The sequence below is a fragment of the Poeciliopsis prolifica genome, unplaced genomic scaffold, assembly GCF_027474105.1.
Source record: "Poeciliopsis prolifica strain line A6 unplaced genomic scaffold, Auburn_PproV2 SCAFFOLD041, whole genome shotgun sequence".
Classification (NCBI taxonomy): Eukaryota; Metazoa; Chordata; class Actinopteri; order Cyprinodontiformes; family Poeciliidae; genus Poeciliopsis; species Poeciliopsis prolifica.
Window position 1 is genome coordinate 4442123 of NW_026562416.1, and position 27975 is coordinate 4470097.

At 37.2% G+C, this 27975-nt stretch overlaps 5 protein-coding genes across 8 annotated transcripts; 3 read left to right on the forward strand and 2 right to left on the reverse strand.

Moving 5' to 3' along the window:
* Positions 1-1379: 1379 nt before the first annotated feature.
* On the reverse strand, positions 1380-3784 carry LOC129375969 (pro-opiomelanocortin-like). Its single transcript, XM_055055369.1, has 3 exons — positions 3745-3784; positions 3432-3559; positions 1380-2619 (listed from the first exon to the last, which is right to left on the reverse strand). Exons 2-3 carry the CDS (start codon positions 3546-3548, stop codon positions 2119-2121), a joined length of 618 nt encoding a protein of 205 aa, XP_054911344.1. The 5' UTR covers positions 3549-3559; positions 3745-3784; the 3' UTR covers positions 1380-2118.
* A 2225-nt stretch (positions 3785-6009) lies between these two features.
* Positions 6010-13564, forward strand: LOC129375989 (microfibril-associated glycoprotein 4-like). Of its 3 annotated transcripts, none has more exons than XM_055055387.1 (7): positions 6010-6065; positions 6370-7139; positions 10479-10713; positions 10979-11113; positions 11293-11509; positions 11648-11843; positions 12831-13564. In XM_055055387.1, exons 2-7 carry the CDS (start codon positions 6534-6536, stop codon positions 12972-12974), a joined length of 1533 nt encoding a protein of 510 aa, XP_054911362.1. In that variant the 5' UTR covers positions 6010-6065; positions 6370-6533; the 3' UTR covers positions 12975-13564. The 3 variants fall into 3 exon arrangements, with proteins under 3 accessions (XP_054911362.1, XP_054911361.1, XP_054911363.1); XM_055055388.1 differs by having other exon boundaries at positions 6050-6065; positions 6596-7139; XM_055055386.1 differs by having other exon boundaries at positions 6011-7139.
* A 143-nt stretch (positions 13565-13707) lies between these two features.
* On the reverse strand, positions 13708-16558 carry ndufb9 (NADH:ubiquinone oxidoreductase subunit B9). 2 transcript variants are annotated; one of them, XM_055054903.1, is made up of 4 exons: positions 16423-16558; positions 15439-15631; positions 14948-15061; positions 13708-14093 (listed from the first exon to the last, which is right to left on the reverse strand). In XM_055054903.1, exons 1-4 carry the CDS (start codon positions 16509-16511, stop codon positions 13962-13964), a joined length of 528 nt encoding a protein of 175 aa, XP_054910878.1. In that variant the 5' UTR covers positions 16512-16558; the 3' UTR covers positions 13708-13961. The 2 variants fall into 2 exon arrangements, with proteins under 2 accessions (XP_054910878.1, XP_054910879.1); XM_055054904.1 differs by having other exon boundaries at positions 16435-16556.
* Positions 16559-16783: 225 nt separating this feature from the next.
* On the forward strand, positions 16784-20628 carry tatdn1 (TatD DNase domain containing 1). Its single transcript, XM_055055282.1, has 12 exons — positions 16784-16856; positions 17326-17391; positions 17833-17882; positions 18004-18067; positions 18222-18365; positions 18493-18535; positions 18958-19043; positions 19139-19179; positions 19444-19520; positions 19852-19922; positions 20226-20352; positions 20453-20628. Exons 1-12 carry the CDS (start codon positions 16784-16786, stop codon positions 20553-20555), a joined length of 945 nt encoding a protein of 314 aa, XP_054911257.1. The 3' UTR covers positions 20556-20628.
* A 610-nt stretch (positions 20629-21238) lies between these two features.
* rnf139 (ring finger protein 139) lies at positions 21239-27870 on the forward strand. Its single transcript, XM_055055350.1, has 6 exons — positions 21239-21789; positions 22920-23575; positions 23740-23887; positions 23979-24085; positions 24883-25134; positions 25227-27870. The coding sequence occupies exons 1-6, from the start codon at positions 21627-21629 to the stop codon at positions 26004-26006; spliced, it is 2106 nt and encodes a 701-aa protein (XP_054911325.1). The 5' UTR covers positions 21239-21626; the 3' UTR covers positions 26007-27870.
* The last annotated feature ends 105 nt before the right edge of the window (positions 27871-27975 follow it).

Here is a 27975-nt window from a genome sequence, read left to right on the forward strand (position 1 = left end):
GCAGATAGACATCTCTGTATCATCATGTAGCAATGATCTGCTACTTATGAACTGATTAAATATCAGTTTCTCTTTTTAGATCATTTGAGCAATTTTATCATATTGGATTTTACAGAAAAAGATGGTCAACTAAAAGTCCTGTAATTCACATCAACAGAAAAAGAAATTGACATAAGAACAATATAATAAAATTAAAATTATGTGCCAAATGATTTCAGGTCATATTGTTAAATGTTTTGTGTTTAGTCATATGTTCAGTTCAGTTTTGCCAAGATTTTGACTGTCACAGTTCAGTTTGTGTGAACATAACATTTTATCTTATTTTTAACTCTTCCTGAAAAGTCAAATTATGGGTTTATATCAGAGGGATAGTCTAGGAAATATGTAGATTTTCAAGTCAGAAGATAATTTTATAAGCTGTAATATTATTAAACACAGGCATATGTTCACTTCCAAACTATTCATCAAATATGAAAAATCAACTTTGATATTTTAGTTACAGCAACGTAGAAATAAATATTTGGGCTCAAAATTGTTTTCTTTTCATATCAATAGAATTTTTTTTTAACATTCTTAAAACTGAGCTGTTACGCTGGGAGTGTGTGTGTGTGTGTGTGTGGGGGGGGGTGTGGGGGGGTGTGTGTGTGCGTGTGTGTGTGTGTGTGTGTGTGTGTGTGTGTGTGTGCGTGTGTGTGGTGTGTGTGTGTAGGGGTGTGGGGGTGTTGTGTGCGTGTGTGTGTGTGTGGGGAGTGTGGGGGTGAGGAAGGATGTCTTGAGTGAACTGATGCAGCTGCCGTTCAGTTTCTGGTCTGACTGATGGAGAGGAACTTTGAAATTTATTTTTGAGAACAAAACTCGACCTGTTCTCAGAAATTCACCTTTACAAAAATAAACGGTTGCATGTCTCTGCGCTGCATCTCTTCCTCTTCACTCTCCTCTTCATTTCCTGTAGAGTCTAAAAATACATATTTAAAAAGGACTGGTTGTCCTGAAACCGACTTGGTGCTATGGTTCATCAGTGATGCCTGTCAGTTGTCATGGTAACTAATTGACAAGAGAGGAGTAAAATATTTGCATGAGTTTCATGTACCAGTTTTTTTTTATCTCAGTCTCATCTTTTTGAGACCTTTCTGCTTATTTGACCTTTCTGCTTATAATAATGAGTCATCGTTCATAATCATTCTTAGCGGTTAATGGATGTGCACTTCTAAAAGGAGAGGAAAAAACTCACATAACACATGTGTTTTGCTTGCAGTGCACTTTATACTTTTTATGATATCCACAATAACTTCATGAAGTGAAAATTAAAATATCACCATGACTCATCTTCAGTCTTCTCTTTCTTTCTTTTGTCGTCAAACATTTCTTTAACAATATCTGAATAAGAGTGGAGCTGAAGTAAGAAAACAAAAAAAAATATTCGACATAAATTTATATTTTCATCTTTTATTTGTATTAATAACTTAGTGTTCCTGCCCTGCAACCTGTTCGGGCTCAACTTTAAGTCCATAAAATTAAGATTCAGAGGTGGGCAAGTCATGTGTTACTGCTGCCCTCAAGTGGCCATGATGGAGCTTGCATGCAGTTGTTTTTAAGGTTTTTAGACTTATACATCACAATTTCTGCTTTAAAACAGGGCAGAGAAATATGGATTTGAAAGAAAACCTTCTATATCTAACATGATCATTCTTTCTATCTCCTGTATCAGTGTGCCGTCTGTCCACTGTCCACTCGCGTCAATCCTGTTGTGTCTTTTCAGCTCCTTGTTCATGAGAAACACTTCCACCAATTAAAAAATAAGTTACAGTACTGAAACTAAGTAAATATGTTTTTTTTTAAATAAAAATACTCACCACAAACCTTTTTTATTTGTTTTAACTCTTTTTTCTGTGCTTTTGTGTTATCTTTTATATCTACAGATAAAGAAATAAAAAGTTTCAGTATCAACAATCTGTATTTTCTGACATACACAAACAAACTATGAATGTGGTTAAATAAGATTTTTCTTTCTTTAGAAAAGACTGAAAAGCAATTATTACATATTCAGTTGTAATATAAATGTAATAATATTCTGTATTTTGATCATTTTCTCCTCTGGTTCATTTCCTCCCTTCTTCCTCACTTTGCTCTCTTCTCCTCTTCTCCTTCTTTGTTGATGACGTTTCTGAAGAGTGTGATGAGCGGCCTCTTGCTGTGCTCCTGCCAGCTCTTCATGAAGCCCCCGTAGCGTTTGCCCGCCACAGGGCCGCTCCAGCGGAAGTGCTTCATCTTGTATGGGATGTCTTTTTTATCATGATGCTCATCTGCTTCCTTATCTCTCTCCTCATCCTCAGCTGTCATTTTTTCCCTGGAAAGCTCCCACCACCTCATCTCTCCAGGGAAAATCTCAGCTGAGTCCCCATCTACCTTTCTGCCTGCAGGGATTTTTGCTGGATGACGCTTTCTCCCGAGAGGCTTCCCCCAACGGAAATGCTCCATGGAGTAGGAATGTTTGGCTTGAGAGGAGGAGGAAGAAGGTGAAGGAGAAAGAAAGATGGATGACGGAAGATGCTGAAGGTGAACGCTGCTAAGCATGGTGGTCATCTCATGAGGGTCAAGACCACAGAGCTGGAAACACTCCTGTAGGATGAGCAAACAAATGGAAAATTGTAAGAGAAAAAACACATTTTAAATTCTAATGATGCTTCAGTTTCATTCAATAACATTGAATAAAACAATCCAATTGACTTGAACTTGTTATTCATGAATGCATTCTCAATTACATAAATTAGACAAGGTTTGGTACCCAGTACAAACTCTTGAGGATGCCCATAAATAATGTCCAAACAACCAGAACAAACATCACCCAACAACCCAAGTAACTTTCTATTCTTAAGGCAAATTGAACAATTATTCAGCAACCAAAAAGGAAGCATATTTCTCAAAACATTATGTTTGTCTCTCACAACAATAATACAGGTTACCCACTTTATTTTCTTTATTCAGAACAATCCATCTCTATAAGTTCAGTGTTGAAAATGCTGTTATCCTGTGAAATTACATGTTAAAACTGCTTCAGTGTGCAGAGAAAACCTCAGCAGACTATATTTAATGTTAAGAGGAAAATAGTTTCCTCTTGTCACATCTGCGATGTTCTTTGATGTCACAGATTTCACGTTTGTCACAACTTTCTGTCTCAGGCTGTTAAAACATCAAACTTCTGTCAAGATTAGATGCTTTGTTTTCTGATTGTATATGTTTTTATCTATCTTTAATCTCTAAAAATTAAGAGGTTTTGTTTAAATAAATGATATTTCAAATGAATGTAATCAAATGAATGTTTTATATGACAATAATATTACTCATGGAAATAGATTTGATCATTTTTTAAAAAATGTGACATGATACCCAAACTGACTTTCATGAAGCCAAATGTGTCTGATTCTGTTTACCGTCATGCTGCTCTCAGATATGAGCTCCTGGCAGCTCAGCCGCTCCCAACAGCGACTGAGCGTCGCTCTGGCCCCGCCCGCCGTCACTGCAACCACCAATAGCAGCACAGGATGCATTCTTCTGATTTCTGCGGAAGATTAACAACATTATGACTATGCAGGTTAAGTTCACCATTAATGTTTTCAGAATGAGAATGTTTAAACTTTATCAAAACAACCGCCATAATAACTATTTAATGTTTTAAATGTTCTAAAATATCTATTTCTACTGTGAAGAAATAATAATAATAATAATAATCATAATCATAATAACCTTTTCTCCTTGGTCTTTCTGCTCTTCCTTCCACCAAAGATTTCTGTCTTTCCTCTTGTTTACTTCTGACCGATCGATTGATTTTATACCCTTTGAGCCAAGGACACTCAAACATTACGCACAAACAAACTGACGTCACTGTGACCCTGCAAAGGTAAACAACCAATTAAAGGCCCTCCATGTTTTCTACCTACATCCACACATCACCATCCTCAATATCTCTTATATCTCCAAGGAAAACAAAAAAAAAAGGCTCTAGGAATACAAAAATGTTAAATATAATGTAAATATTCATATTTTGAATTTAAAATGCTCAAAAACTATAATCATTTTCATTGGTATATTACAGATTTTTCAATCACAATCTAGCTCTAATTTATCTTGACATCTCTTGCCCATTTGGAACACATTTATTATTCAATGCATTTAAAATTTACAAAATGGAAAATCTGAAAGTATTTAAAAGTGTTGGTCATTCTGTTTACCATTTTAATCACTGCTGAAAGAATCTAAAGATTATCTCCATTTTCACCTGTTTTCATCAAGATGAAAAGTGGTCAGATGTTGTGTCATCAGCTATTAAATTGACTCCTAAAGCTGAAAATATAAAGCAGTGACAGAAAAAAGGGTAGTTTTTGACAGCTAATGTTACCACATTCATTTGATTCAATGTTCAAGTAAAGTAACAGTCTAATACGTTTTGTTTTGCATGTCAAGACACTTTGACTGATAGAAATAAAAGCTTTACTTCAAGTTAAAGGCCATTAAAAAGTTTCAGGGTTGTTTTTCTTTCGCTAATGGAGCAACACAAGCTTCTTCAGGAGGCAGGCAGCTAAATATAAACCCATTAGTGCAGCTTTGACCTTGGGCCCCCACTTAGTTCAATACAGACATCAGTTTGCTTCGGTTTTCATTATTTGCTCTTTAATAATTGTAGTCATGTTCAATTAAGTTCAAAAATATGTTATAAATCTCAAAGTTACAGAAAATTATACCGTAAAATAGGAATTGTTGTGCAAGTTTGATAACCTAACAGATAAATGTTTCAGTAATAAAAAAGGACATCAGAAAAGTTGACATTATAATGAAACATATTACAGTGCCTTTGAACACTATGTTATTCTGTGGAAATAAAGTAATGAATTTCAACACAGAATCATGGGACTATTACATTCAGAAGGACCTACAGGTCTACTTAAAAGCACAAACACTCAAATTACTTAATAAGTAAGATACTGTAGCATCCTTCACAGTCTAGCTCATGGTTTTGGGGGGTAAAGATTACTCTGAGTTCCAAGCTGCTTGCAATTCCAGCTGTTTTAAACTTTCCACATTTTGCCTTTGAGATAACGTGTTTTCCGGTTGATATTTCTTGGCTTTAGAAAAGTGACTTTCCTAATTCAATGGCATGTTTTCTTGTCTTTCCCATTGTGAAGAACATCTAAGAGAAGTGGTCCTCTCTGCACATCATAAAGTTGTTGTTGTTGTCATTTATAAATTAAGTTCCTACAAAGCATCCAATTATAACTTAAATCAAAATTGTGAAGTCCAATTTTAAAGGAGTGTAGTAATTACAGTAAAGTCATTTTATTAAAAGCAAAATAAATAAATAAATAAATCTTAGCAAATGAAAGAAGCAGTCTAATAAATTATTGGATTGGAAATAATTATGGAAATTATGCTGTTGCAATAAAAAATACATAAAAACAATAAACCTAGTTTAGAGTTGTGCATGTATCTCCAAGAGGGATACTAATTATTATGGAGGGAACTGATGCATATGTAATGTGATAGTCTTTAAGGTGTTGCAAAGTAGAGTAATTTGTACTGCACAGTTCAGGTTATATCTATGTGCTTCGGGGAAAATAGAGGATCAAATGTAAAAAAAAAAATTATTGAAACAACAAATACATTAAAACAGCAGTGGGAAACTGAACACTCAAACTTAGCAAATGTGCAAGCCTGAAGTTAAGTGGAGGACAACACTAAAGTAAAAACAAGACATGATAATATTTAACATTTCAAATAGTTATTTTATGAAAATACAGACTATATGTGCAGTATTTATTTGGTTCTTTATCTCCTATAATGTATTTAGTCTAATTTGTAGCCAGGTTACTCTGATCCTCCTTGTAATTTATTACCTTTAAGGGAAATGGCTTCCAATCTTCTTATCAGATTATCAGGATAAGATGTCATACCCGGTGCTGAACACACCCACACACGCCTACACACACCCATATGCGTACACACGGTCTTACGGTGTAGCTGTGTCGGTCCTGTTCTACAGAGTTGAATTCAGGACTGAGACATGGCCACAGGTAGGACTGTCCTTCTAAACTAATTTCCCCTTTTCAGACTTTTTCCTTTGAAATTAAATATTCACAGTGATGCATCTGGCAGAGATCTGCTTTAATTAAATATGTATTTGTGAAGTTACCTTTTAATCAGAGGGTTGACTAGTCTAAAACCTCAATTTTAAAGCTAAATTTGATCATTTACAGGCTTCTTACAATCAGGCCACTGCTGAGGAGAGACAGTAGAATCTTTCACTTCATTTGTTTTTGAAAATAATTGTCAGCCACAAAGATTTAGTAAATATAAAGACAATTTTATCAACTCAAGGTAAAGGTTACCAGCTTCTGAATGTGGAACGACTCTAGACGTCATTCTGCTGCTACAATGTTGTTTCCTGATGTTCATCCTGGAACTGATTACACTAATGAATTGGATTTACAATGGAGTAAAGTCAACAGCAGCCAGACAGGGCAACTTGCTACATTTTTAATATGAAGTTAGAACCAGTGCTGTGGACATTTTTACTCACTGGCTGGTGTTTCCATTATGCCAGTACGGACTTTGTGGACTTAAATGAACATTCTGAAGTTGATCTGCAGGATGCACAAGAGTCCAAGGAAAATATTTTGGACAAGAACACCCGGAAACCAAGAGACATACCTGACATGCAGATGGAGTCAAACTGGAATGTACCTGACTTACACCATGGCACCTATGAAGATGCTGACTGGCACCCTTCTGCCTCAGTCCTAGAAGAGTTTTCTGACCTGAATCCTGATGCCCCAACAGTCATACAGATCAACAGTGCAGGTGATGTGGACAGTGGCACCAACCAAACTTTGAACCAGACACAATGTGGAGAATACAGTAGCCAGCTGATGCCTAATGGACAGTGTCGCCTGATGGCAGCTCTGCCTCGTGTGGGAACAACAGAAAAACGTTGCCCGGACATGTTTCGCTGCACAGATGAGATTTCATTCTGGCTTCAAGAGAACCAAAACAGAAAGCAGCAGCTTGAGGAACTGAGGGAAACCATGTCTGAGCTGCAGGAGGAGGTGAGGAACCACCGGCATCGAGTCAAGGCCTTGGAGATGCAGGTAAACTAAATGAAACTTGCAATTTTTCAGTACTTATAGATAATTCCACGTAGAAGAGATTCCAAAATCAAAGCCCTGTCAGTAGATTTGTTAGGATGGAACTAGGCCATGGGAGGCTACTTTCAGTCTTGATAAAGGATGCAATATGATGACCAAACCAGTCTCACCACTAGTTTAGATGATTTTTAAAACATAATTTATACAAGCTAGGGAACTCTAGACCTTTAGATGAAAAGATATTGGGTGCCGTTTAGGTTACGATGTTCAGAAAATGATTCAGGAAAAACCGAGCATTGGATCAACCAAAATAAAAAATGAACAATTTGATCGAATATCGACACCATCCAGTTTGTCTAAGGGAGCACCTGCTCACACTTATGGAAGTTGCAATCAATGTTCCACAAAAGGCCCTTGATATTATTATTTTTTTATTTATCTCCTTCCTTTTTTCTTGTAATATTTCTGTCAGCTCCATTGCTGGATAACTTTATAAACTCAAAATTAGACATGAGAACCAAGGCCTGTCGTGTAATCATCAAAAGCACATACAATGTCTGTATTTTGAGTAGCCATCAGGGGGCGGCAGCTCCCTATCCTGCACATGAAGAAAAGTGAAAAATCAGATCAAGTTTCAACCAAAAGTTTATTTTATTTCAGATCTATTACTTATGCACATATTCTTCCACCAAAACCCCTCAGATGCTGCACTGGGCAACTGCCTATGTGTCTAATATAATAAAACTCCACAGTGTAACCCTGTTAGAGCACCCATCCTGTTTCCATACACACGTTTTTTGCAGTGACATGGGGTTGGTGCAGATCTCCAGTGGTTATTTTTGGAGATCAAGCTGTTATGCCAACACAGGGCATCACAGAGACATGTAGCAAATGCAATGAATTCAAACACACTTTGAATTCATGCATATTTTGAGAGACCAAACTAACTTATCAGTCATATTTTTGACTGATAAGTCAAAAATATCAGGAGCGGCTGCACGAATAATTGGTGTTACATCGACCGGTTTATTATGCGCAAAAAAATCTGATAATTTTCTGGGTTTTTTTTTTTAATTATTGTTTTTTTTTTTTTTTTTTTTTTTTTGGAGTAGTTGGAAGAGAATTCAAACTTCATGCCAAAAGACCCCAGATGGGATTCATACCCAGGAGCTTCTTACTGCAAGGCAACATTGCTAACAGTCACACATAGTGCATGGCAAATTCAGATTAAAAGAAAATTATAAAAATGAAGTTGTATTTTGCATTCATGTCACCCTAGAAAAATATCAGTTTAAACAAATGCATCAAAGCTTCAAGTTAATGACATTTATACCTCTGTTGAGGTTATGTTAGTATTCAACCAGAGTTATATACAATACCCATAATTTACGATTAATATTCTCTCTATATGAATCTTTTAGCTGTGATGCAGCATGTGTCTCTCTAAAGTGATGATGTTTCTGCTTCAAGTCTTGCTAAATACATCCTGAATTTTGGCAAAGGTTTAGCAAAATGTTCAGGGGGAAAAAACTGCAGAATTACAATTCAAACAACCTATTCTATGGAACACCTTCATTTAAAATGTCACAATTTCAAAAACTTCTTTCACTGCTAAAATGTTAGGGCAAAAGTTAAGGAGATAACAAAGATAGTTAATGTGAGGTTAGATGATTCAAGAATAGGATAATCAACAGAAATCACGAGCCCAGGGAAATGATGTTACATGTTGTTGTCTGAACAGGAATTTCAACTCCTATTTATCCAAACATCCAGTATATGGGTGAACAAAAGGAATGGAAGGTAAATTAGGACATACAGATTAGTAGAAGTGAATTAATATTTGTTACTTATGTTAAAATATGTAAAAATATGTACAACCCAGCATCTTTCTTTTGCTATCTTTGTTTATCTCCCTGTCTAACTTCATCTCCCTGTCTTCACACCCTTTAATTCCTCCTTAACCCTGAATGCTAACAGGATTATCTGGAGACCTTTTGGTCAGGGCACTTATATCCTTAAGAGTCTGCCTGACACTTAGAGGATCCTTTCCGGCTGTACTGTCCATACGCTCCCAATTGTCTACGTCAAGTTTGCAAGTCTGCCGCATGCAAGGAAAGTTTTATGATTCAACAACTTTTAATTTAATTTTACTGTCAGATTCCGACAAAGAAATACATGAAAAATGTGTCTCAATAACTGAGAGATAGAGCCATTTACTGAATGAAATTCAATATTCAGAATATTTGAAGACAAATAAAAAGTGTTTTTTCTATTTTGATTTAGAAATTATTTAAAGTCAATTCAGTGACACTGCATGAAAAGGTTTTAATGCTATATCAATATAGTACATCTTATACATTAAACCTTTAATAATACTGTAAATTTAAAACTGTTTTCTTGTTGTTTGAAAGACAGCATTCTTTTTGTTTAAAAGGAGGCATTCTATACCATCGATGTTCAACAACAGTTTTAAAGAGAAGAAAAAGTCTAAGACTTTGAGTAAAAAGAGACATTTTTATTTAAAGTAAAATCCGGCAGGTAAGCCTTGCAGATAAGCCCAAAACTTCTTCATACCCTTTGGGTTTTAAGGATATTTTTTTATTTCAACAACTTTGTTGTAATGATAATGCAATAATGTTTTGAAGTGACCCGATCAGAGTTCCAACTGCATCTGCAGTGAATAGAATTAAAACCAGGGTGATGGTAAAGAACTAAGCTACATATTTCCAAAGATATATTAGCAAAGCTGTGCATGAATTGAAAGTGTTTGATTTAGAGCTTCCCAGTGTATTGCAGTCTTCAATAAAATGTTAGTTTTGAGAACATTGCAATCGGTCAAGTCTGCTTAGATATAATATTTGGTTGGCTCTTCAGGGCACTAGTATTATTGTTATTAATGCAAATAACACATTTGGTCAGTTGGATGGACTTCTGCTTCTCTTGATTCATGACACAATGCTTTTGCTCACAAATAGAAGTGGAACAAAAACAAAAAGTATCAGCCACCTCTGGCTTAATGTCTGTTATGGCAATAAACATCCTTCCATTGACACCAGAGTAGGGTAAAATATTTTTAATGGCCATTGTTTGATGAAATTAAATTAAAAAATATATATTTCTTTCATGACACTCATTTGTCTTGATGTTTATTGAGCTTTTTGTGATCTCAGTCCCAAACTTTTTGACTGAATGAAAATGTTTAGAAATCTAAATCTACCTGGTGTATTCTGGCTTATTCATAAGTATAAATGAGTTGCATTTCTGTAACTTCAGAAATGTGATTTCAGAGACATCACTGAGTCCAGATGACCCATGCAGGGTTTGTCTGCCTGTGTCCCACAGAGTGAAGACAACATCAGATTGAACTCAACTGTGGGCCACCGCTTGCATTTCTTGGAGCTGCGCCACACAGAGGCCGACACGCTGCTCCAAGTACACGCAGCGCTGCTGTACGAGCTGCAGGCGCAGCTTCGCAACCTGTCAGCCACCATGCAGCACATGAGTCGCAGCAGCAGCTGCACAATCAATGTGATCAAAGCCACACCGCCTCTCAGCATGAGAAACACACTGGCACCAGGTACACATGCATTGTGGTGAGTTGGGACCTGTATGCAACTTTATTGTTTCACAAAAAAGATAAATAAATAAAAATACAACAAACAGACCTACCTGTTACAATTTTCCCAAAAGTAGAGTTAATCCCTGCTTTGTGTAAGAAACTTCAGTCAGAATTTTGTGCTCTTAAAATGACAATATGTGAAAAGTTTGAAGCTTTTGCAAGGCATTGTGTGTGCTGCTCGTTGTTTTTAGACAGTGTGTTTCTTTGTCTCTGTCTCCCTCAGGTGGACAGTACCTGTCCTTCTGTCCATCAGACTGTACATCTCTGTATCACAATGGTGTGCGTCGTTCAGGAGTTTACACCATTGTCATGTCACCAGGCACCACTTTTCCCGTTTACTGTGACATGGAGACAGATGGTGAGAAACCTATAAGTTATAAGGAATTTTTTTAAAGACCTTTTTTTATTTAGCAATCTAATGATTTTTTTTCTCTAAGATGGAGAATGTTGATAAAAACAAAGAGTCCTCCTGTCTCCACTGAATCTCTAAAGTGGGGTGTGTGTAGTAGTACTCGTGTATTTACGTGTGTGTACCAGGTGGAGGCTGGACTGTATTTCAGCGCAGGCGTGACGGCTCAGTCAGTTTTAACCGTGGCTGGGCTGAATACCGAGATGGTTTTGGTGAAGCACGAGGAGAACACTGGCTGGGCAACCATCATGTTCACCTGCTGTCCAACCAGGGTCACTACAGCCTCCGCATTGACATGCAGGACTGGAGCCATGCCCACAGGCACGCCCTGTACCAGTCTTTCAGGTGCAGAGACTCTAAACAAAGACAACAAAAATAAAGCCTTAAAGTTGCAGGACTGGTGATGTGTTGACGCATTTTGTTATCTATTAGAGGATAAATAGCATTAAATGGGTTAAAATTTAACTTGTCCTCCTTCTACAGGATAGACGATGAAGAAAACCAGTATCGCCTTCATGTTTCTGGTTTCAGTGGAACAGTGGAGGATTCCTTTGGCTGGTATCACGACCAACATGGTTTCAGCACACCAGACACGGGGAACATCTGCGCTGAGATCAGTCACGCCGGCTGGTGGTTCCACCAATGTTTCTACACCAACCTCAATGGAGTTTACTACAAGGTATATGCCAGACCAACACTTAACAGAGTTATCTCACCATAGTCTGTGTTAACTGTAAAGTAGATGGTAGCATTTGTAACTCTGACCAAAACGTACAGCACAAATTTCGAGAACCTGAATAAAAGGATTTGCTATTTTGCAAATAATGGCATGCAAATCCTTAAACTGATTGAAGCATGTTTTAAGTTTTAATATTTTGTATTTTTGGGTTCAAATCTGTCACCATTTATAGGCATTCAATAATACGTTTGCTAGTTTGCAACCTTTAGCTAAAGCTAAAGCTCTGAAAGATGTTACAGAGAATTAAAAGTACCAGACTGTTTAAAGGTATCAGTCAGGTGAAGAAAACAATAAAACTTCACAAGAATGTATGTACTGTGAGACACTCGTGAAAAATTTCAACTTTTGGAGAGAATATGGAAGACAGTGATGCTACAAAAACATATTTCTCTAAAATTGATGGAATTTTGTTGATAAGATTTTCCTGTAATTTTTTTCTTATGAAGTTATATTTGATGCAAAATCATACTGCACATGACCAAAAGAAAAACAAAACAGCTGGACAACTAAATCCATCAAAATATTTGAGGATGGGAGCTCTATTGGAAATCTTGTACAAGATACAGTGAGCTAATATTACCAAGTCTAGATGCACCATGCTGTCAAATTCCTGCCAAAAACCTGAATGCTTAAATTTAATCAAAAGGTGTTTCAACGAAACATTAGCTTAACAATGTTCACATTAAAGCTGTCTCCATAATGTAGCCTAATTTTACACATTTACCCTATCATGTTTTTTAGATTAATTTCACCAGATAAACTGACTGTTCATCTGGTGAAATTTCCATATTTTTTTTCCATCAGAGGGAAAATGTTGAATATTGATAAGACATAATGGTTTTCTCCAGAAAGTTTTTTTTTTTTTTACTATTATGCTATTCAAGATACATAAGCATGACTGTAAATAAAATGTGTTGTCTCCTTTAGGGCGGCCGGTACTCTTTGAGGGCTCACAACTTGCTGGGGCCAGATGGCATCGTCTGGTTTTCCTGGAAGGATTCAGACTTCTACTCTCTCAAAGGAGTCACCATGATGATTCGGCCGCGAAGTTTCAGACGTCTGTCGCCTTAGTGACAGGGCATTTTCATTGCTGGTTTTTAGGAAAACTGCCAAATGTACTGACATTGCCAACATATTGTTACTGCTAAAAATAATCCCTTGGCATGCTTTTCACTTTAAAAATCATTTCTTCAATTTTTTTTTAGTTAAATAAGTATCTAATCTTTCTTAAGATTTACCAAGAGATTTGATTTTGTAGACAGGTTTTCTGAATGACCCATGTTGTTTTTATGGAGAGATGGTTACCTGTTTAATCTCCATGATAAAATCCAGAATTATTTCATTACAATGGCTTTCACTGCTTAAACAATAACTCCCAAGACTTAGATTATGAATTTATACTTTGTTACCTAACTTTTTACTTGGCTGCAGCTTAATGAACAGATCAGACACAGTTATGTATTTGTAATGTACATTAAGATTTTTTTTTTATTATTATTGAGTGTAAAGTTTAAGCTTTGCAGATACATTTTGACTTCTGTTGAATAAATTCAAGAGTTTCTGTGCATGATGCTTGAAACACACCACTGCCACACATCAACCTGATAATACTGAAGAACTGGAGTTTAAACAGTTCAATTATATATATATATATATATATATATATATATATATATATATATATATATATATAAAATTTTTTTCTCCAATTGATCAACTTGTCTCATTTTCTTTAAGCACCAACACTGAACTTACTGTAACCAACTCAACAGCATGCCTTTAGTTGTATAATCAGACAAATACATAAAACTGATCATACATTTCTTTATTAATTACAGGTGTTAATTGGAACATCTACAGAACATTTCAGAGTCATCAACTGTGAATTCAGATAGGTTGTTAACTTAGTGGTGCCGCCTGTAAAGGTGAACTCCTTCAGTGATGACTCTTCAGACAGATTGTACCAGGAGGTCAGTCGGACTTGGTGTTGTCATTGTGTGTTTGGGCAGGTTTTCCCTCAGATAGCCAGACTGACTAAACTCAGGAGAGGTGAAGTGTTTATGTGGGACGCTCTCGTGGGCGGGTGACGAATTGCCACCACAGAGGGGGGAGATCACCCTCCTTGCGAGCAGGAGGCAGAGCCTCGGTCCTGGGGCCACCAACTGGAGTTTCAGCTTCCAGCTGAGCAACCTGGAGGGAGACGAAGGCAAAAACTGACTCGTACTTTTATCGGGCATCGTTTTTGTGTCTCCCATGTTATTTTCCATGTCATGTGAGACACTTAAATACGTTTACCTTTATTTTTAGAATGTTTCTAAAAAAACATTCTAAAAATGTTTAATCTAGTTTTAATGTTTAATCTAGTAAACTAGATTTAATCTAGTAAACTAGATTAAAGCAGAATATTTTCTCAAAACAAATGTATTCTACAACGTAAAATAAGCATGTTCCTGAGACATTTATTCAATTTCAAGTAGAAATTATTTGCTAGTTGTTGAAATATTTCAAAGGGACAGATTTTAAAAGTTTCCATAATTTTCTAAATAAACTATAAAAGTCTCTTAATACAGTACAGATGCTTGCCTGAAACCTAATCAATGTACTTATTCTGTTAAATTAATTTATACACAAGTATAATGTGTGCAAACACAATGTATAGCATTATAAAAAAGTAGCATTTTTATATCAACCTTTAAAGAAGTTGCACACCTACTTTTTACAAAAGTCTAGGGTTTTGTTACTTAATTTTTTGCATTGAACTTTGATGCCATCTTGTGGATGCATTAATGCCTAATTAGTTCAATGTGCCAAATTTACAGGAAAAAAAATTATTTGAAAAAACACTTTACATCAAAATAAAAGACATCCATGAGAGGTACATTAAAATAATCCCATTTTAAGGGAAAACACACAATGTTCAGACTCAAATACACATCATAAATAGATTAGGACTACACTGGTTTTTCTTTACAAACTTTTTATGTCGAAATACACTTTCTAAAAACGCCCAAGATAAGTGAAAAAGGAATGTAAGCCCTGCTTACCTCTCTATCCCAGCTCTTCATTCTGAGCTTCTTCCACTGCTCTCTCTTGGAGAAGTAGTCAGGGTACATGGCCTTCTCTGAGGGGTGCCAGTGGTCCAGCACCCATTCTGGGACCTACAAACACAAACTACATCTTAAATCATTCACTAATACATCAAATGTGGACTGCCTGCCTTGTAAAGGTATATTTTACCTGCAATAATAGCATTTAAAATAAACCAAGATGCTTCTACGAACTACCTACCATTCAGCTGCATAATCACGGCAAGTCAATAGTTAGCTACAGAAACACAAGGTAAAAGTATGATCTCCATTAGCTGGAAGCAGGGTTCTATGCACTTGTTACAAGGAATCAGTATTAGAGTCAGGAATCAGTATCAGAGTCAGGTAAACAGAAAAGAGAGATAAAGAGAGACAGAGACAAAAAGAGAAAACTCAAGCAACATCAAAACGGCATTATTCACACCACTCCTGGTTTGGTCCCATCTGACCTTGTAGCACTCATATCTTTCATAGGAGGTTCCTCCAGGAGAGTCAGGGAAGATGTAAGGCTGGGGATGTTGGTTGGCCCAGAACTCCTCCTCGCCTGCCTTTAGCATCATAGTGGCCTTCACCATGTCCTTCTCATTCTTGTTCTCGTCAAAGCGAGCCCGGAGAATGCAGGCATAGAAACGGTATTTGTCTCTGTGATTAAAAAAAAAAAAAAAAAAAAAAACACCATGCAAAGCTTAAATGTTTACATTTTACACAAATAATAACAAGTATGACTTGCAAACATAAAGGACTTGGATGACAGCTACAAGAAAGTAAATATAGTTTGGCTGGCTTATAAAAACTTCAAAGTAAAACTATAATATGATGACTTAGTACAAATATGAAACAAATCTGATATGTCTTGTAATAACTGTAACTACAGTGTTTATAATAATACTAAATGAGTTATAACACTGACTTGCCAAAGACCAACCAAATAAAATAAAAAAGAAACATGCATCTAGTCATTTCACCATATACTTGAAAATAAAGAAGTTTTACAGAAAAAAATATATGCAAAGTTGAAAATAATCGAAAATATATGCAAAGTTGAAAATTATTATTTCCTGTGAACACCTACATAAACCTACGAGGGGATTAGAACAACGTTTAATCATTCGGAACTTCGGATCGTGCTTCTGCATAAATAATAATAGTGGAAGCTGATGGATGCGAGCGAACACCAAGTGAGTACCTCAAAATGGAGCTTAAAACAACTCAGTGATGAAGCTGCAAATAGTGGGTGATATTCCTGTATATGTGACAGCAATGACAACAACAACGTCTTGGGTGATATATCAATGAATGACCTAGTGCGCTAACAATAAGTAGCTAACCTAGCTTCACTGTTAGCTTAGCAAGAACAACTGCCCTCACCAAAACACTTGAACCATATTATTTTGTGAACTAAATAAATCATTAAAAAAAACCTCTAATCTTACCTAAATACACACCATGACTCGAGGTGCCTTAAAGACTTCTTGTAAAGTCTCATCACTTTCTGCTGGTGAGTAAGAAAAGCAGACGCCATTTTCGCCGTCCGCTGTCACCTTCCCACAGAACAGCGCGTTGGATCCTGGGACTTTGCGGCCTTTTGACGTCATTATCGTAAATGCCAAAATATGGCGCAAACATACTTTTTATATAAGTATTCATCCTTTAATCTAAGGTGTTGACGAGTGCATTTGTGTGTTAGAACGGTAAATTAGTCTGTGTCATTTGAATAAGATACTAGAACTTTCTAGACAGGTATTTCAGAAATTTTGTTTATTTCTGCGTAAGTTATTACGGTAAAGCGGAATTATGGGAATGGTGAGGGCTGCGCGTGTCGCTCTTTGCAGAACTATTACTACCATGGCACAGTATAAATTCATTGGTGAGAATTTAATGTTTTTGGTAAATAAAAAACGTAGATAAAAGTGATCGACTCATTGTGCTCGGTTGTTTGATGCCAGGTTTAGTGTTGGTTTAACGCAGTTTACCTCTTTGGCTGGCAGTAGAGCTGAAGCTTCAGTAACAGTGTTCAAGAATACGAACACCAAAATTTAAATATTCAGTTCCTACACTAAGTTAATCCAACCAGAATTTCTGTTACTCTTGGTAAAGCGATTATGCTTTAAATTAAGGATAATCTGATGCATATGTCAGTGTATCGGAGCGAATCCACCTACTGCCCTTTTGGATTTCTAGTGTCCACAGGACTTTGAGTTCACTCTAAAATTCCCTTGATTTTTAGATTACCACACCGTAAACACGTTGATGAGCCGAATTTATCTCACGAGAATGACCAATATCACAACTCTGAATGCTAAATAATGACTAATTTCCACCCTTTTCGTGTCTAGATATCGGTGTGAACCTCACTGATCCCATGTTCAGAGGACTCTACAGGGGGAAACAAAAACATGACGGTGAGTTATTCTCCACTGTCTGAACCTAATTAGATACACACGCAGACCATCGATGAGTAGGAAAATAAGTTGAACCACCTCAAAGCATCTCAACCCAGACTTTGACTAGGTCACTCCAAAACCATATCCTACTGTGTCATCAAATTGTTTTTGGTTAATTTGTGAAAATCCTTTAGCCTGCTTCATGTTGTTTGACAGGTTTTGTTTAGGTGTTCTTCATCAGTAGCAAAGACTACTTACAATGTGACATCTGTGTTTACAGGGAAGCTAAAGTTTATTAACATCAACACTTTTATTCAAGTTTTTGTGTGTTTACAGTAAGTCGTGTTGACATCATGACATTCACCACCGTTGTCAGATATGTTTTTCTGCTTTGGTGCAACCCTAATTTAACATGTGAGGTGTCTAGATCAGCTTAAACTTGGACAATTTTTTTGACAGATGACTTTGATCAGATCATCAGCAGAGCTCTTGGAATTGGTGTTGAAAAGGTATGTTACATATTTACATTTGGAGGAGGAAATAAATGCAGTTGGCACAACATAATAGCAGACATTTTTGGTCTCATGCATTCTGTCCTTTTGGACTTGTGAACCTGTTCCTGTGTTTCAGTTTATGATCACAGGGGGGAACCTTGAAGACAGCAAGGAAGCTGTCAAACTGGCTGAGACCCGAGGTAAACAGCAAAAGATCAGAACATTTTTGTTAGAAAATGTAATGTTAGAAAACAGAGCCCTGTTCATACATATAGACAAATCCATCACATCTCTCCATAGCCCTCATTCCTTTAGAATGGAACCTGAGAAATTTTAGGTCCTCTTTTATTGCAGGTGAATTTTACTGCACAGTTGGTTGCCATCCCACCCGCTGCAGTGAGTTTGAGCAGAATGGAGAATCACAGTATTTCTCAGGGCTGAAGGAGCTGGCAGCAGCTCACAGAGGAAAAGTGGTGGCCATTGGGGAGTGTGGGCTCGGTGAGTGTAAATGATAACTCGTCTAACGTTTTCCTTCCCCTGAGATGTTTTCTGTTATTCCAATTGTTTTGCTGTTACTTTCAGATCTAGGGAAGTGGTGATTTTTGTTTATTCTTTCTTGTTTCAGATTTTGACAGATTGGAATTTTGCCCAAAAGAGACTCAACTTAAGTAGGTTTTTATGTTATTATTGCAAGATACATTAGGGTTAATTTAACAATTTTAGTATATAGTATATAGACAAAACACTCACTTGTCATCTAGTTTCATGTCTATAACTGGGACTTAATTCAGCCATATCTGTCATAATAACTTGAAAAAAATATACAAATTCTTCAGGATTAGTTGCATTTATTCTGAAGAAATATTCTGCTCAATATTTACAAAAGGAAAGTGTGCTTCCTTTTTACTTCAGATTCTATCTAGGATTTTAATTTGCTTGATGTAAATATATAACCAGCAAGTCAGCATTAGTTGCAAATAGATATTTTAAGATATGAATGTTTGCTCCAGTTTCCATAAATGAATAAATGATACTGGTTCTTTGTGTACTGTCATTTGTTTCATGCATTTATTTAAGGTTCTGTTTCCAGATACTTTGAGAAGCAGTTTGACTTGGCAGAAGAGACTAAGTTGCCCATGTTCCTCCACTGCAGAAACTCCCATCAGGAATTCATTGGTAGTTTTATGGAGTAGTCAAGCATTTCATGCCAAGTATTGATTTTAATGATGACAATAACTCTCACCATTTTTTATTTATTTATTTTTTGTTAGATATCATGAAAAGAAATCGAGACAAATGTGTTGGAGGAGTGGTGAGAAAAGTTTTAATTGCTGTTTTATATAATCTATTTTTTGGTGTAATTTTTTATTTTTATTTTTTTGGAATCATTAATACACTTTGTTTAGAATTTAATTGTGCTGTGGAATCACATTTTACTGTCAGGGCCTTAAAAATAAATGTGTAAAAGGCAAATTTTTTGTGACAAATTTTTTTTCTAAAAGATTTCTGTAAAACTAGAAAATCTGACAGGTACGTAAGCTATGTAGAATCAGATGTTTCAAATGTTCTCTTTCAGGTCCACTCATTTGATGGGACAGCAGAGGATGCTGCAGCACTCATTGACCTGGATCTTTATATTGGAATAAATGGATGGTGAGAAGATTTTCTATCAGGATGCTTGGTGTGGCTGCAAAAGTTAAAAACTTGACTCCGTGAATGAAATTCTATGAATTAATTTCGGTCAATTCTTATATTTAAACAGATCATATAATATAATATATGACGCATAAGTAAAGAGAGCAAATTCAGTTGTTTTAAATTATTGGGCATTTTAACTAGTTTCCAAATTTGTAAAAAAGAAAATTTTCTGTAAATAATATATGTAAAAAAAACTTGGCATGTTGGCTGAGTCTTGTAGGAGCATAGTACAAAGCTGCTTCTTATCATAGCCAGTTCTTTAATTAACAATATTACATTTTCTCAGCTCTTTGAAAACAGAGAGTAATATAGAAGCAATGAAGGCTATCCCCACTGAGCGACTCATGATTGAAACTGGTGAGTGAACAATTGTTGTATATGTATATATATAGTTGTTTTCATCTTGTCAGAAGATGACCGAGTCATGAATATCATCTTTATATTATATTTGGCCATTATATCTAAAATTACCACCATACTGAATTTGAGAGATGTGTTTTGTACAACAGAAGTACCAGTTATTTTGCTTTTCAATTTTCATAAAATACATACTGTAAGTTAAACATTTTCACACAGAAAATGCAAACTTGGACTGCAATCTAGGATATTAAACCTGCATATTAGTATTGCATCTGGATTGTTACTTTGCTTTCTTTTCAGATGCCCCATGGTGTGGTGTGAAGAACACTCACGCTGGCTCCAGATATGTTAAAACAACATTTCCCACAAAGAAAAAATGGGAAGCAGGCCACTGCCTGAAAGACCGAAATGAACCCTGTCACATCATGTAAGTATCTCTATGGATGAGTAACAAAAGTTACCTTGTTTGTGAAACTTATTGGATGAGCTCTATACTAATCAAGTCTTTAAATGTTTGTTCTTTTCAGACAAGTTTTAGAGGTGATGGCAGCTGCAAGGGAAGAGAATCCAGTGGAGTTAGCCAACACAATTTACAGCAACACCATCAAAGTATTTTTCAGCTCTAGCTGACAATAAATACACATAGAGATGTACATAAATGAATGTATACTTTGTGCCTGAATAAATGTATGGGTTAAACATTGCCATTTTCCAGCGTGAACGTTTTTGCTATGTCTTAATATTCCTGTTGTACCAACTGAAAACTGGTTCCTTTCTGGATATTTCTATACAGCAGATAGGGGCAACATTTATTTATTTCTATGCTCTTTTTGTTTTTGCCAGTGCACCTTTTTTTATCATACCATTGTCAAATGACAAATAATTTTGTCTTAACAGAGGGACATTTCATGTTTAGTATAGCCAGATTCTTAATTAAACTTTAAATTTTGCTGGCTTTGGTCTTCCACATATAGATTGTTGGCAAACCTTTTACAAAGCTTTCTATAGGCACCCGTGTCTTGCTGTTCAAATTAAGTCCAAATGAAATTTTTCAAGTTTATTTCAAGTGTTAGCTTCAAATGTGACTTCAAATGTGAGCATACATATATCTAAAAACAAAAATAGATATAGCAACTACATTTCTTTGAAATAACAATTTATCAGAAATTTTGGATGTTCGTCTTCAAGAATATCTAAAATGTGTACCCTTTTTAAAATTGTTTTGTGAAACGTGATGATAATTTTAAACTGTGGGTGGCAGAATAGTTTCGTGAAATGTGTTACGTCAGCTGCCACACCCACAGACGCTGATATTACGTAGGGTTATGCCTGAATAAGGGAATAAGCAACTTCAGTGTTTTTTCTCAGAGTAAAACTGAAGGAAATTACTGTTTCTTTGACAACTTCGCAGTTTATTCTGGAACTACGCAGCGCAGGATCTGATGGAACACCCTGACATCTAAACGGCTGATGTCTGAAAGAAAACAGGAGCTTAACGTTTAACAGAAACAGAAGAAGCAACAGGAGGTTGAGCTGGGCTAACATGGCGAGCCGCAGCAGGTTGCCAGCTCCCGAATAAATGTAAAGCGAAACGAAACTGGAAAGGAGAGGGGCTCTTGTTTGGAGGACATTTTACACACAGCTTACCATTACATGGATTTTCGGAGTTGACCAGGACTGGAACGCCGCCTCCGAAGCCGTATGGCGTCCACTCAAGCCCGGTTAGGCCAACAGGCCTTAGCGTTGCTAGATGTGGCTCTAAGAGTTCCATGTATTTTTACTATCGACGTCATTTTTAACTCTTACTACGACCAGGGATCGGGATGGGCTGGAGCAACAGGAAAAGTGCTGGTCAGAGTTATGGGTAAGTATTTGTAAGAGGGTAGAGAGCAAGGGGTTCCAGTAAATGTCAACAAGCAACAGCAAGCGCTGACAGCTAAGCTAGCTAACTGAAGCTGCGCTATCTTGTCTGCCACCTGTCAGACCGATTAAAGCCGACTTAACTACCAGCAGGAGCAGCATTCAGTCCAGATCTGTTTGATTTACTGCTTAACTACATTGTATACTTTATCATTCATTCGGCTCAATGCTTAACAGCTCTGACTTTCTCGGTTACTGCTAATGCAAAGAGGATAGCCACAGGTGCAGTGTCAATATTTGACTCGCCGTTTAATAGCTGTTGGGAGTATTCTGGCAGCTTGACATTGTGCCTGTCCAAAACCTCTGCCTTTACAAATTAAGCTGGAACTTTCTTAAAACGTGGTTTACATGTTGTTGTTACATTACACAGCTAAGGCTACCGCCAGTACAACATTCGCTTTACATTTATTCGGGAAACATTTCGCTTTACATTTATTCGGGAAACATTTTGGTGCATTGTTTCCAATGACACATTTTTATTTTTGAGTTTAATAGGCAGATTGCATAACTCTACCGCGTGGGAGACCTTTGAACGGTTCAGGGTTACGGTACAAACTTATTGTTGATAGTTGCGAGTGAAGCTTAATCTCAAAGTAGCCAAAGCAATGTTTTTGTGTGTTTAATTTGGTTGTAAGCCGTGAAAAACACGTTTGCAGAGCGTTTAGAAAAACTCACACCATTTTTGTTCATATTACCACAAACCTCATGATATTTTAATGGTTTTTTTAAAGTAACAGATGAATATAAAGTACTGCTTAATGGTGGTCTGGAAGGTTAATGATGTTAGAACCCCCAATTAGAAGTATGTGTTGGGGGTACTTTCTACCAGGCAGGTACTTTGAAAGACAGAAATGTACTTCCTTTTCCTTTGCAAAATTTCTCAAGCTCAGACTAATGTCTAAAAACAATACAATTTTTTACCATTTCATTTTATTTACCTTTTAGCCCCTGGACACAAATCTGCAATAGCAACAGAGAACAGAAAATCTTAAAATTTTCTATATTTTCTGAAAATGTAATTGTGCAGTAAACATTTTCATCATCATTGATTACAGTGTCTGCTGTTTGTCTCAGGTGTCCTCACCTCCACTGTGGTGCTGCTGCTCTCCCAGAAAGCCTTGTTCAAGTTCTACACTCTCTTCCTTGCTGTCCTCCTTGGCTTGGCAGCAGTCCTCATAAACTACTATGCCACCTCACACATAGACTTCTACAGTGCATACTGCAAAGCAGCACTGGGGTTCAGACTGCTGCCCAGAAATGGGACAACGCTCTGGCTCGGCATGGCTGCTGTCCAGCTGATGTTTGGCATTGGATATGTGTTCCTGCTTAATCTCCAGTCGGTGTTTGCGGCTCTGGTGGTTTTGGACATCATGATCCCTCTGTGGGGGATGATGATGGAGCTTCCCGCGGACGTCAGGCACATGACAGCAGTCGTCTCAGGCCTGGTGCTTGCTCTAAACACAGCTGTCTGCCTAGCCATGAGGCTAAAGTGGTTCTACTACTCGTGTCGGTACGTCTACTTGCTAGTGCGGCACATGTACAGGATTTATGGACTTCAGCTGCTGCTGGAAGACACGTGGAAAAGAATCCGGTTTCCCGACGTCCTGCGAATGTTCTGGCTGAGCCGGGTCACCGCCCAGGCACTCATACTGGTCTATGTTGTGCGAGCAGTGAGGAAGGAGAGTGGAGATGCAGTAGGTGGAGCTTCAGAGGGGAGCTCTGATGCACAAGTAAGAAGCCTTTTCCTTAGTACTTGAAATATTTTAAGCAAAAATCAAAAATAATAATAGTTTCCTAAGTTGTGCAGGTGTTTTAAATTCTTAATTTTTTAAATTCTAAATCTGCTGTGCAGTTTTTGGGGAATTGTCTCATTACCATTTTTGGATGTTTTTAGGGTTACCTCTTCAGCTGGGATGTGTTCTGGGATCTGACGAGCAACCTGATCATCTCTGGATGCGATTCCACTTTGACTGTGTTGGGCATGAGCGCTGTCATTTCCTCAATGGCACACTACCTCGGCCTCAGCATCCTAGCTTTCATAGGTATTAGCTTTGTTTGTTTTATAGAAGCATGGGTACAAAACTTTGTAAAATGGTTCTTGGGTTTTAGCGTTATCTTCTTTGAAATGTCCAGGTTCGACTGAGGAAGAGGACAAGCGCTTAGGCTTCGTGGCTCCTGTTCTGTTCTTTATTCTGGCTCTACAGACTGGCCTCAGCAGCCTGAATCCAGAGGACCGTTTGGTATGTCACACAGGATTCAAGAGTACTGTATTTCTGCTAAAATAGGACATTTATACCAAGTTTTGCTTTCAATTTTATCTGTTAGGTTTCTTTTTATATATTCATAGCATTTTTGAGATGTGTGGATGAAGATTTCTGTCTTCTAATGTTCTTATAAGAGTAATCACAGATTAAAAAATCAATCTCAAGATTCAATTTAAAGGGTTTACATTGCAAACACACTCCTATACATCGGTTTAATTAAAATCCCGGACAAAGGGTACAGGGTGGAGTAGATGTAAAAAGACAGACTTTTTTGAGAGGCTGTTCACCTCGAACTAAATAAATGGTTTACTCAACCTTTGCTGGATGTCCACCCCTTTTCCTTTTTGAACCATTTGAGTAAATGGCAGTTATTTCAACAACTTGACAACTCCACTCGAACATCTCCATGTCTCATTCATTTTAATGTCTTATCGATTGCTTTGTAAAAGGTTTCGTACCTGTAGAACTTTTTCACATTTTATCAGGATTTAAAGAACCTAAAATCCCTAAAACAAAACATAATTTTGTTTTCAGCTGGTCATGAGCAGTAAAACCAGTCCATGAAAACAGAAGATTTCTCTCACCCGAGTGTCTGAAGGTTTCAAAACTTAAAACAATAGACATTACAATTGGCCTTCAAACTTTTCTTTTCCACTGTAAGATGAAAACTGTTTAGCTGTCTCAAAATGGAATAAAAGCTCATGAGGAAGATAGTGGCACTTGAGTTTTTGTCTGAAACGATGTGTTGGTGACAAAATCACTTTTCCACCAAGGTCCGCTTGAGCCGAAATATGTGCCTTCTACTTACGGCCATCCTGCACTTTATTCACGGCATGACCGACCCCGTCCTGATGTCCCTCAGCGCATCCCACGTTTCTTCCTTTCGCCGCCACTTCCCCGTTCTGCTGGTGTCGGTGGCACTCTTTGTACTCCCTGTAGCACTCAGCTTTGCCCTCTGGCATCACTACGCCCTCAACACCTGGCTCTTTGCTGTCACGGCCTTTTGTGTTGAGCTCTGTCTCAAGGTGAGTGCCAAAAGGTTTAGTCTTTTAGCATTAATTATGTTCCTGTTTAAAATGGTTGAACTGTTTCACGTTCTTATCTCTGTTTGCTTCAGGTTGTGGTATCATTAACGGTCTACGGTCTTTTCATGGTTGACGGATTCTCCAATGTCCTTTGGGAGAAGCTAGATGACTATGTCTATTATGTACGTTCCACCGGCAACATCATTGAGTTCCTGTTCGGTGTCATCATGTTTGGAAACGGCGCCTACACCATGATGTTTGAGTCGGGCAGCAAGATCCGTGCCTGCATGATGTGTCTGCATGCCTACTTCAACATCTACCTTCAGGCCAAGAACGGCTGGAAGACCTTCATCAACCGACGCACTGCCGTGAAGAAGATCAACTCCCTGCCGGAAGTCCGAGGCGACCAGCTAAGGGAGATTGAGGACGTGTGTGCCATCTGTTACCAGGAGTTTGCCAGCTCGGCGCGTCTCACGCCATGTCACCATCACTTCCACGCACTCTGCTTGAGGAAGTGGCTTTACATCCAGGACACATGCCCCATGTGCCACCAGAGAGTTTATGTCGAGGACGATGGCCGAGACAGAGCTGCTTTCTCTAACAACAATGGGGGCTATGCAGCACCGCAGGACGCCGTTGCAGCAGGCCCGCTGGTTCCAGGAGAAAACCCGCACGAACAGCCGGTAGCTGAGCTGCTGCCAAACGGTGCGGCAGCCGGGGCGCATGCCGCTGGAGGTCCAGCGGGGCTCGACGATTTGGTAGAGGACAACGACAGCATAGAGTACGACGAAGACGAGTGGGGGACTCAGAATGGCAGCACACCGATAGAAGAAGAGTATATCAATGACGACACAGACTCTACAGAAGACTGACGAGAGAGAATCTATAGAAAATAATATACATATATCTTTATTATATTTAAGTTAAAAAGAACACTTAAATTGTTATCGAAAAATTGTCAGGGATCTCAGTCTCTCTGTTTCTCCTTAGTTTTTTTTTTTGAGTTTTACTCTATAAGGGCTTGTGGAAAGAGTAAAAGCTGCTCTCAGTCTGTGTGTGTGTGTCCAGTGGATGTGTGGGCAAGATGTAGACCAAAAACTCATGTTGCTCTTTTTTTTTAATTTTCATTGAAAAGTCATCAGAAATCCATTTTTAAAAAAAATTCAAGTTCTCATTGCGGTTATACAAAAATCAGTTTCTATTAAGGTTCGTCTTTGAAGACCTACAGGGAAGTGGTGTTATCAGCATGCCTCTGGGTTATGTGCTGACATTTAATGTGCTTAGACGGTGACTTCAAATAGTCATGCTCCCTTGTAATTTATAAAAAATGCTGGCTAATTTAAATACTACATTTTTTTTGATTGAATTCTCTGATTTGTTTAGTTTTGGATCCATTCTCCTTTTTTTCATTTTCTCATTTGTCACCTTACACCTTTGACAAACCTGCTTTTTTAGTTTTTCTAAAATAATCTTTTCAATCATAAGTAATTGATTTGATGAGTTTCTTGTGGTTAGTTTTTGTGAAAGCTTCAGAAACTCATCTCAAACCAGCTTTGATCTCCTATCATTCAACAATTTGTAGATTTTGATTGGCTCAGGTTTGTTGTGAACTCAGTATTTTTGTCGTTAAAGCAAAATCCTTGTGAAAGAGGCCAGTGTTTGCTGGTGGGAAAAACCGAGGTTCGTCTGATTAAAGATTAACTTGCTACTGTAGTCCCTGATATACCTCTCATTACTTACTACTGGTCTCTTCTGTGACCTTCCTTACTGTGTACGTTGTCGTACATATGGCGAAACCTGTGCACATGTTCTCTGTAATATTAAAGGTTTCAGGTGATTTGTTTCTATTAATATTTGAATTTTTCTGCACAAGTTATTAAATTAGGTTAAATGCCTGTTTCAGGTGCAGAACAACTTACTTATAGTAAGACTACTGGTTCTAGAAAAAGAAAATCAGTTGCAATTAAAAATCAGACGATGGTAAAATTGCCAACTGTTCTATAAACATTACTTGAAAGGGAAAAAGTATTTTTAAAATATCAGGTGAAATATTTTTCTGCTGGTTGGACGTCATTTTCCAGATGGTTATATCAGTCATTAAACATGCAGTCTTGTTTCTTAATAGCATTACTTTTCAATATATCCCTTGTGCAATATGGCTGAAGGGGTAGGCTTGTCTCGAGTTCTACTGCAGGAGTTTCTTCAATAAAATGGAAGGCTTCTAAAACTACCAGTTTTCTGATTTTTGCAAATATTTTGTCATATACACTATGATATACATTGCAATTTTGAGCAACACTTCTTACTGTTCAAAAATGTTAATGCCTGGTACATGACTAAGGCTAGTTGACTGAAAAGTCTTTATTTTTTCTGCCTGGAAACTAGAATATAGTCAACCTCAGTACCGAGAAATCTTAACATTGAATTTCTTGATTTAAATATATTTAAGCATAAATAAGAGTATTGTGGTAAAGATTTAATAATCTTGAATTCTATGAGGGTTTCTCTACAAGCTCATGATCATAACACATACATACTGGTAGTTGAGGATGACCTACAAGGAACCTGATCAAGTCTTAGGGAATATGATTGGAAAGCTGTGCTTTTTAATATGCTCGAGCTGTGAAGGATTTTGATTGTTAGTTTAATCTTAAAGCTTTTTGAAAGGTAAAAGCTGTTAATTTTGCCTTTTGTTTTAAAAAGAAATATGTAAATAAAATTGTCTTTGATATTGCATTTTGAGCACTGTCTTTATTGCAAATTTTTACTGTGGTTTTTCCAATTTGTTTAACATTCCATTATTAAATAAATAGTAACTCACTGCAAAATGTAATGTATAAA

Excerpts from the sequence above, each read along its gene's own strand:
- ndufb9 (XM_055054903.1), bottom strand. The coding sequence starts at position 16,511 with ATGGCGTCTGCTTTTCTTACTCACCAGCAGAAAGTGATGAGACTTTAC. Across the intron at positions 15,632-16,422 it reads GAGTCATGGTGTGTATTTAG|AGACAAATACCGTTTCTATG; the intron begins GTAAGATTAGAG and ends TTTTAATCACAG. Across the intron at positions 14,094-14,947 it reads TGAAGAGCTGGGATAGAGAG|GTTGCTCAGCTGGAAGCTGA; the intron begins GTAAGCAGGGCT and ends GTCTCCCTCCAG.
- LOC129375969 (XM_055055369.1), bottom strand. The coding sequence starts at position 3,548 with ATGCATCCTGTGCTGCTATTGGTGGTTGCAGTGACGGCGGGCGGGGCC. Across the intron at positions 2,620-3,431 it reads TATCTGAGAGCAGCATGACG|GAGTGTTTCCAGCTCTGTGG; the intron begins GTAAACAGAATC and ends CTCATCCTACAG.
- rnf139 (XM_055055350.1), top strand. The coding sequence starts at position 21,627 with ATGGCGTCCACTCAAGCCCGGTTAGGCCAACAGGCCTTAGCGTTGCTA. Across the intron at positions 23,576-23,739 it reads AGGGGAGCTCTGATGCACAA|GGTTACCTCTTCAGCTGGGA; the intron begins GTAAGAAGCCTT and ends GGATGTTTTTAG. Across the intron at positions 23,888-23,978 it reads CAGCATCCTAGCTTTCATAG|GTTCGACTGAGGAAGAGGAC; the intron begins GTATTAGCTTTG and ends TGAAATGTCCAG.
- LOC129375989 (XM_055055387.1), top strand. The coding sequence starts at position 6,534 with ATGAAGTTAGAACCAGTGCTGTGGACATTTTTACTCACTGGCTGGTGT. Across the intron at positions 10,714-10,978 it reads GAGAAACACACTGGCACCAG|GTGGACAGTACCTGTCCTTC; the intron begins GTACACATGCAT and ends TGTCTCCCTCAG. Across the intron at positions 11,844-12,830 it reads TCAATGGAGTTTACTACAAG|GGCGGCCGGTACTCTTTGAG; the intron begins GTATATGCCAGA and ends TGTCTCCTTTAG.
- tatdn1 (XM_055055282.1), top strand. The coding sequence starts at position 16,784 with ATGGGAATGGTGAGGGCTGCGCGTGTCGCTCTTTGCAGAACTATTACT. Across the intron at positions 17,392-17,832 it reads GGGGAAACAAAAACATGACG|ATGACTTTGATCAGATCATC; the intron begins GTGAGTTATTCT and ends TTTTTTTGACAG. Across the intron at positions 17,883-18,003 it reads TTGGAATTGGTGTTGAAAAG|TTTATGATCACAGGGGGGAA; the intron begins GTATGTTACATA and ends CCTGTGTTTCAG.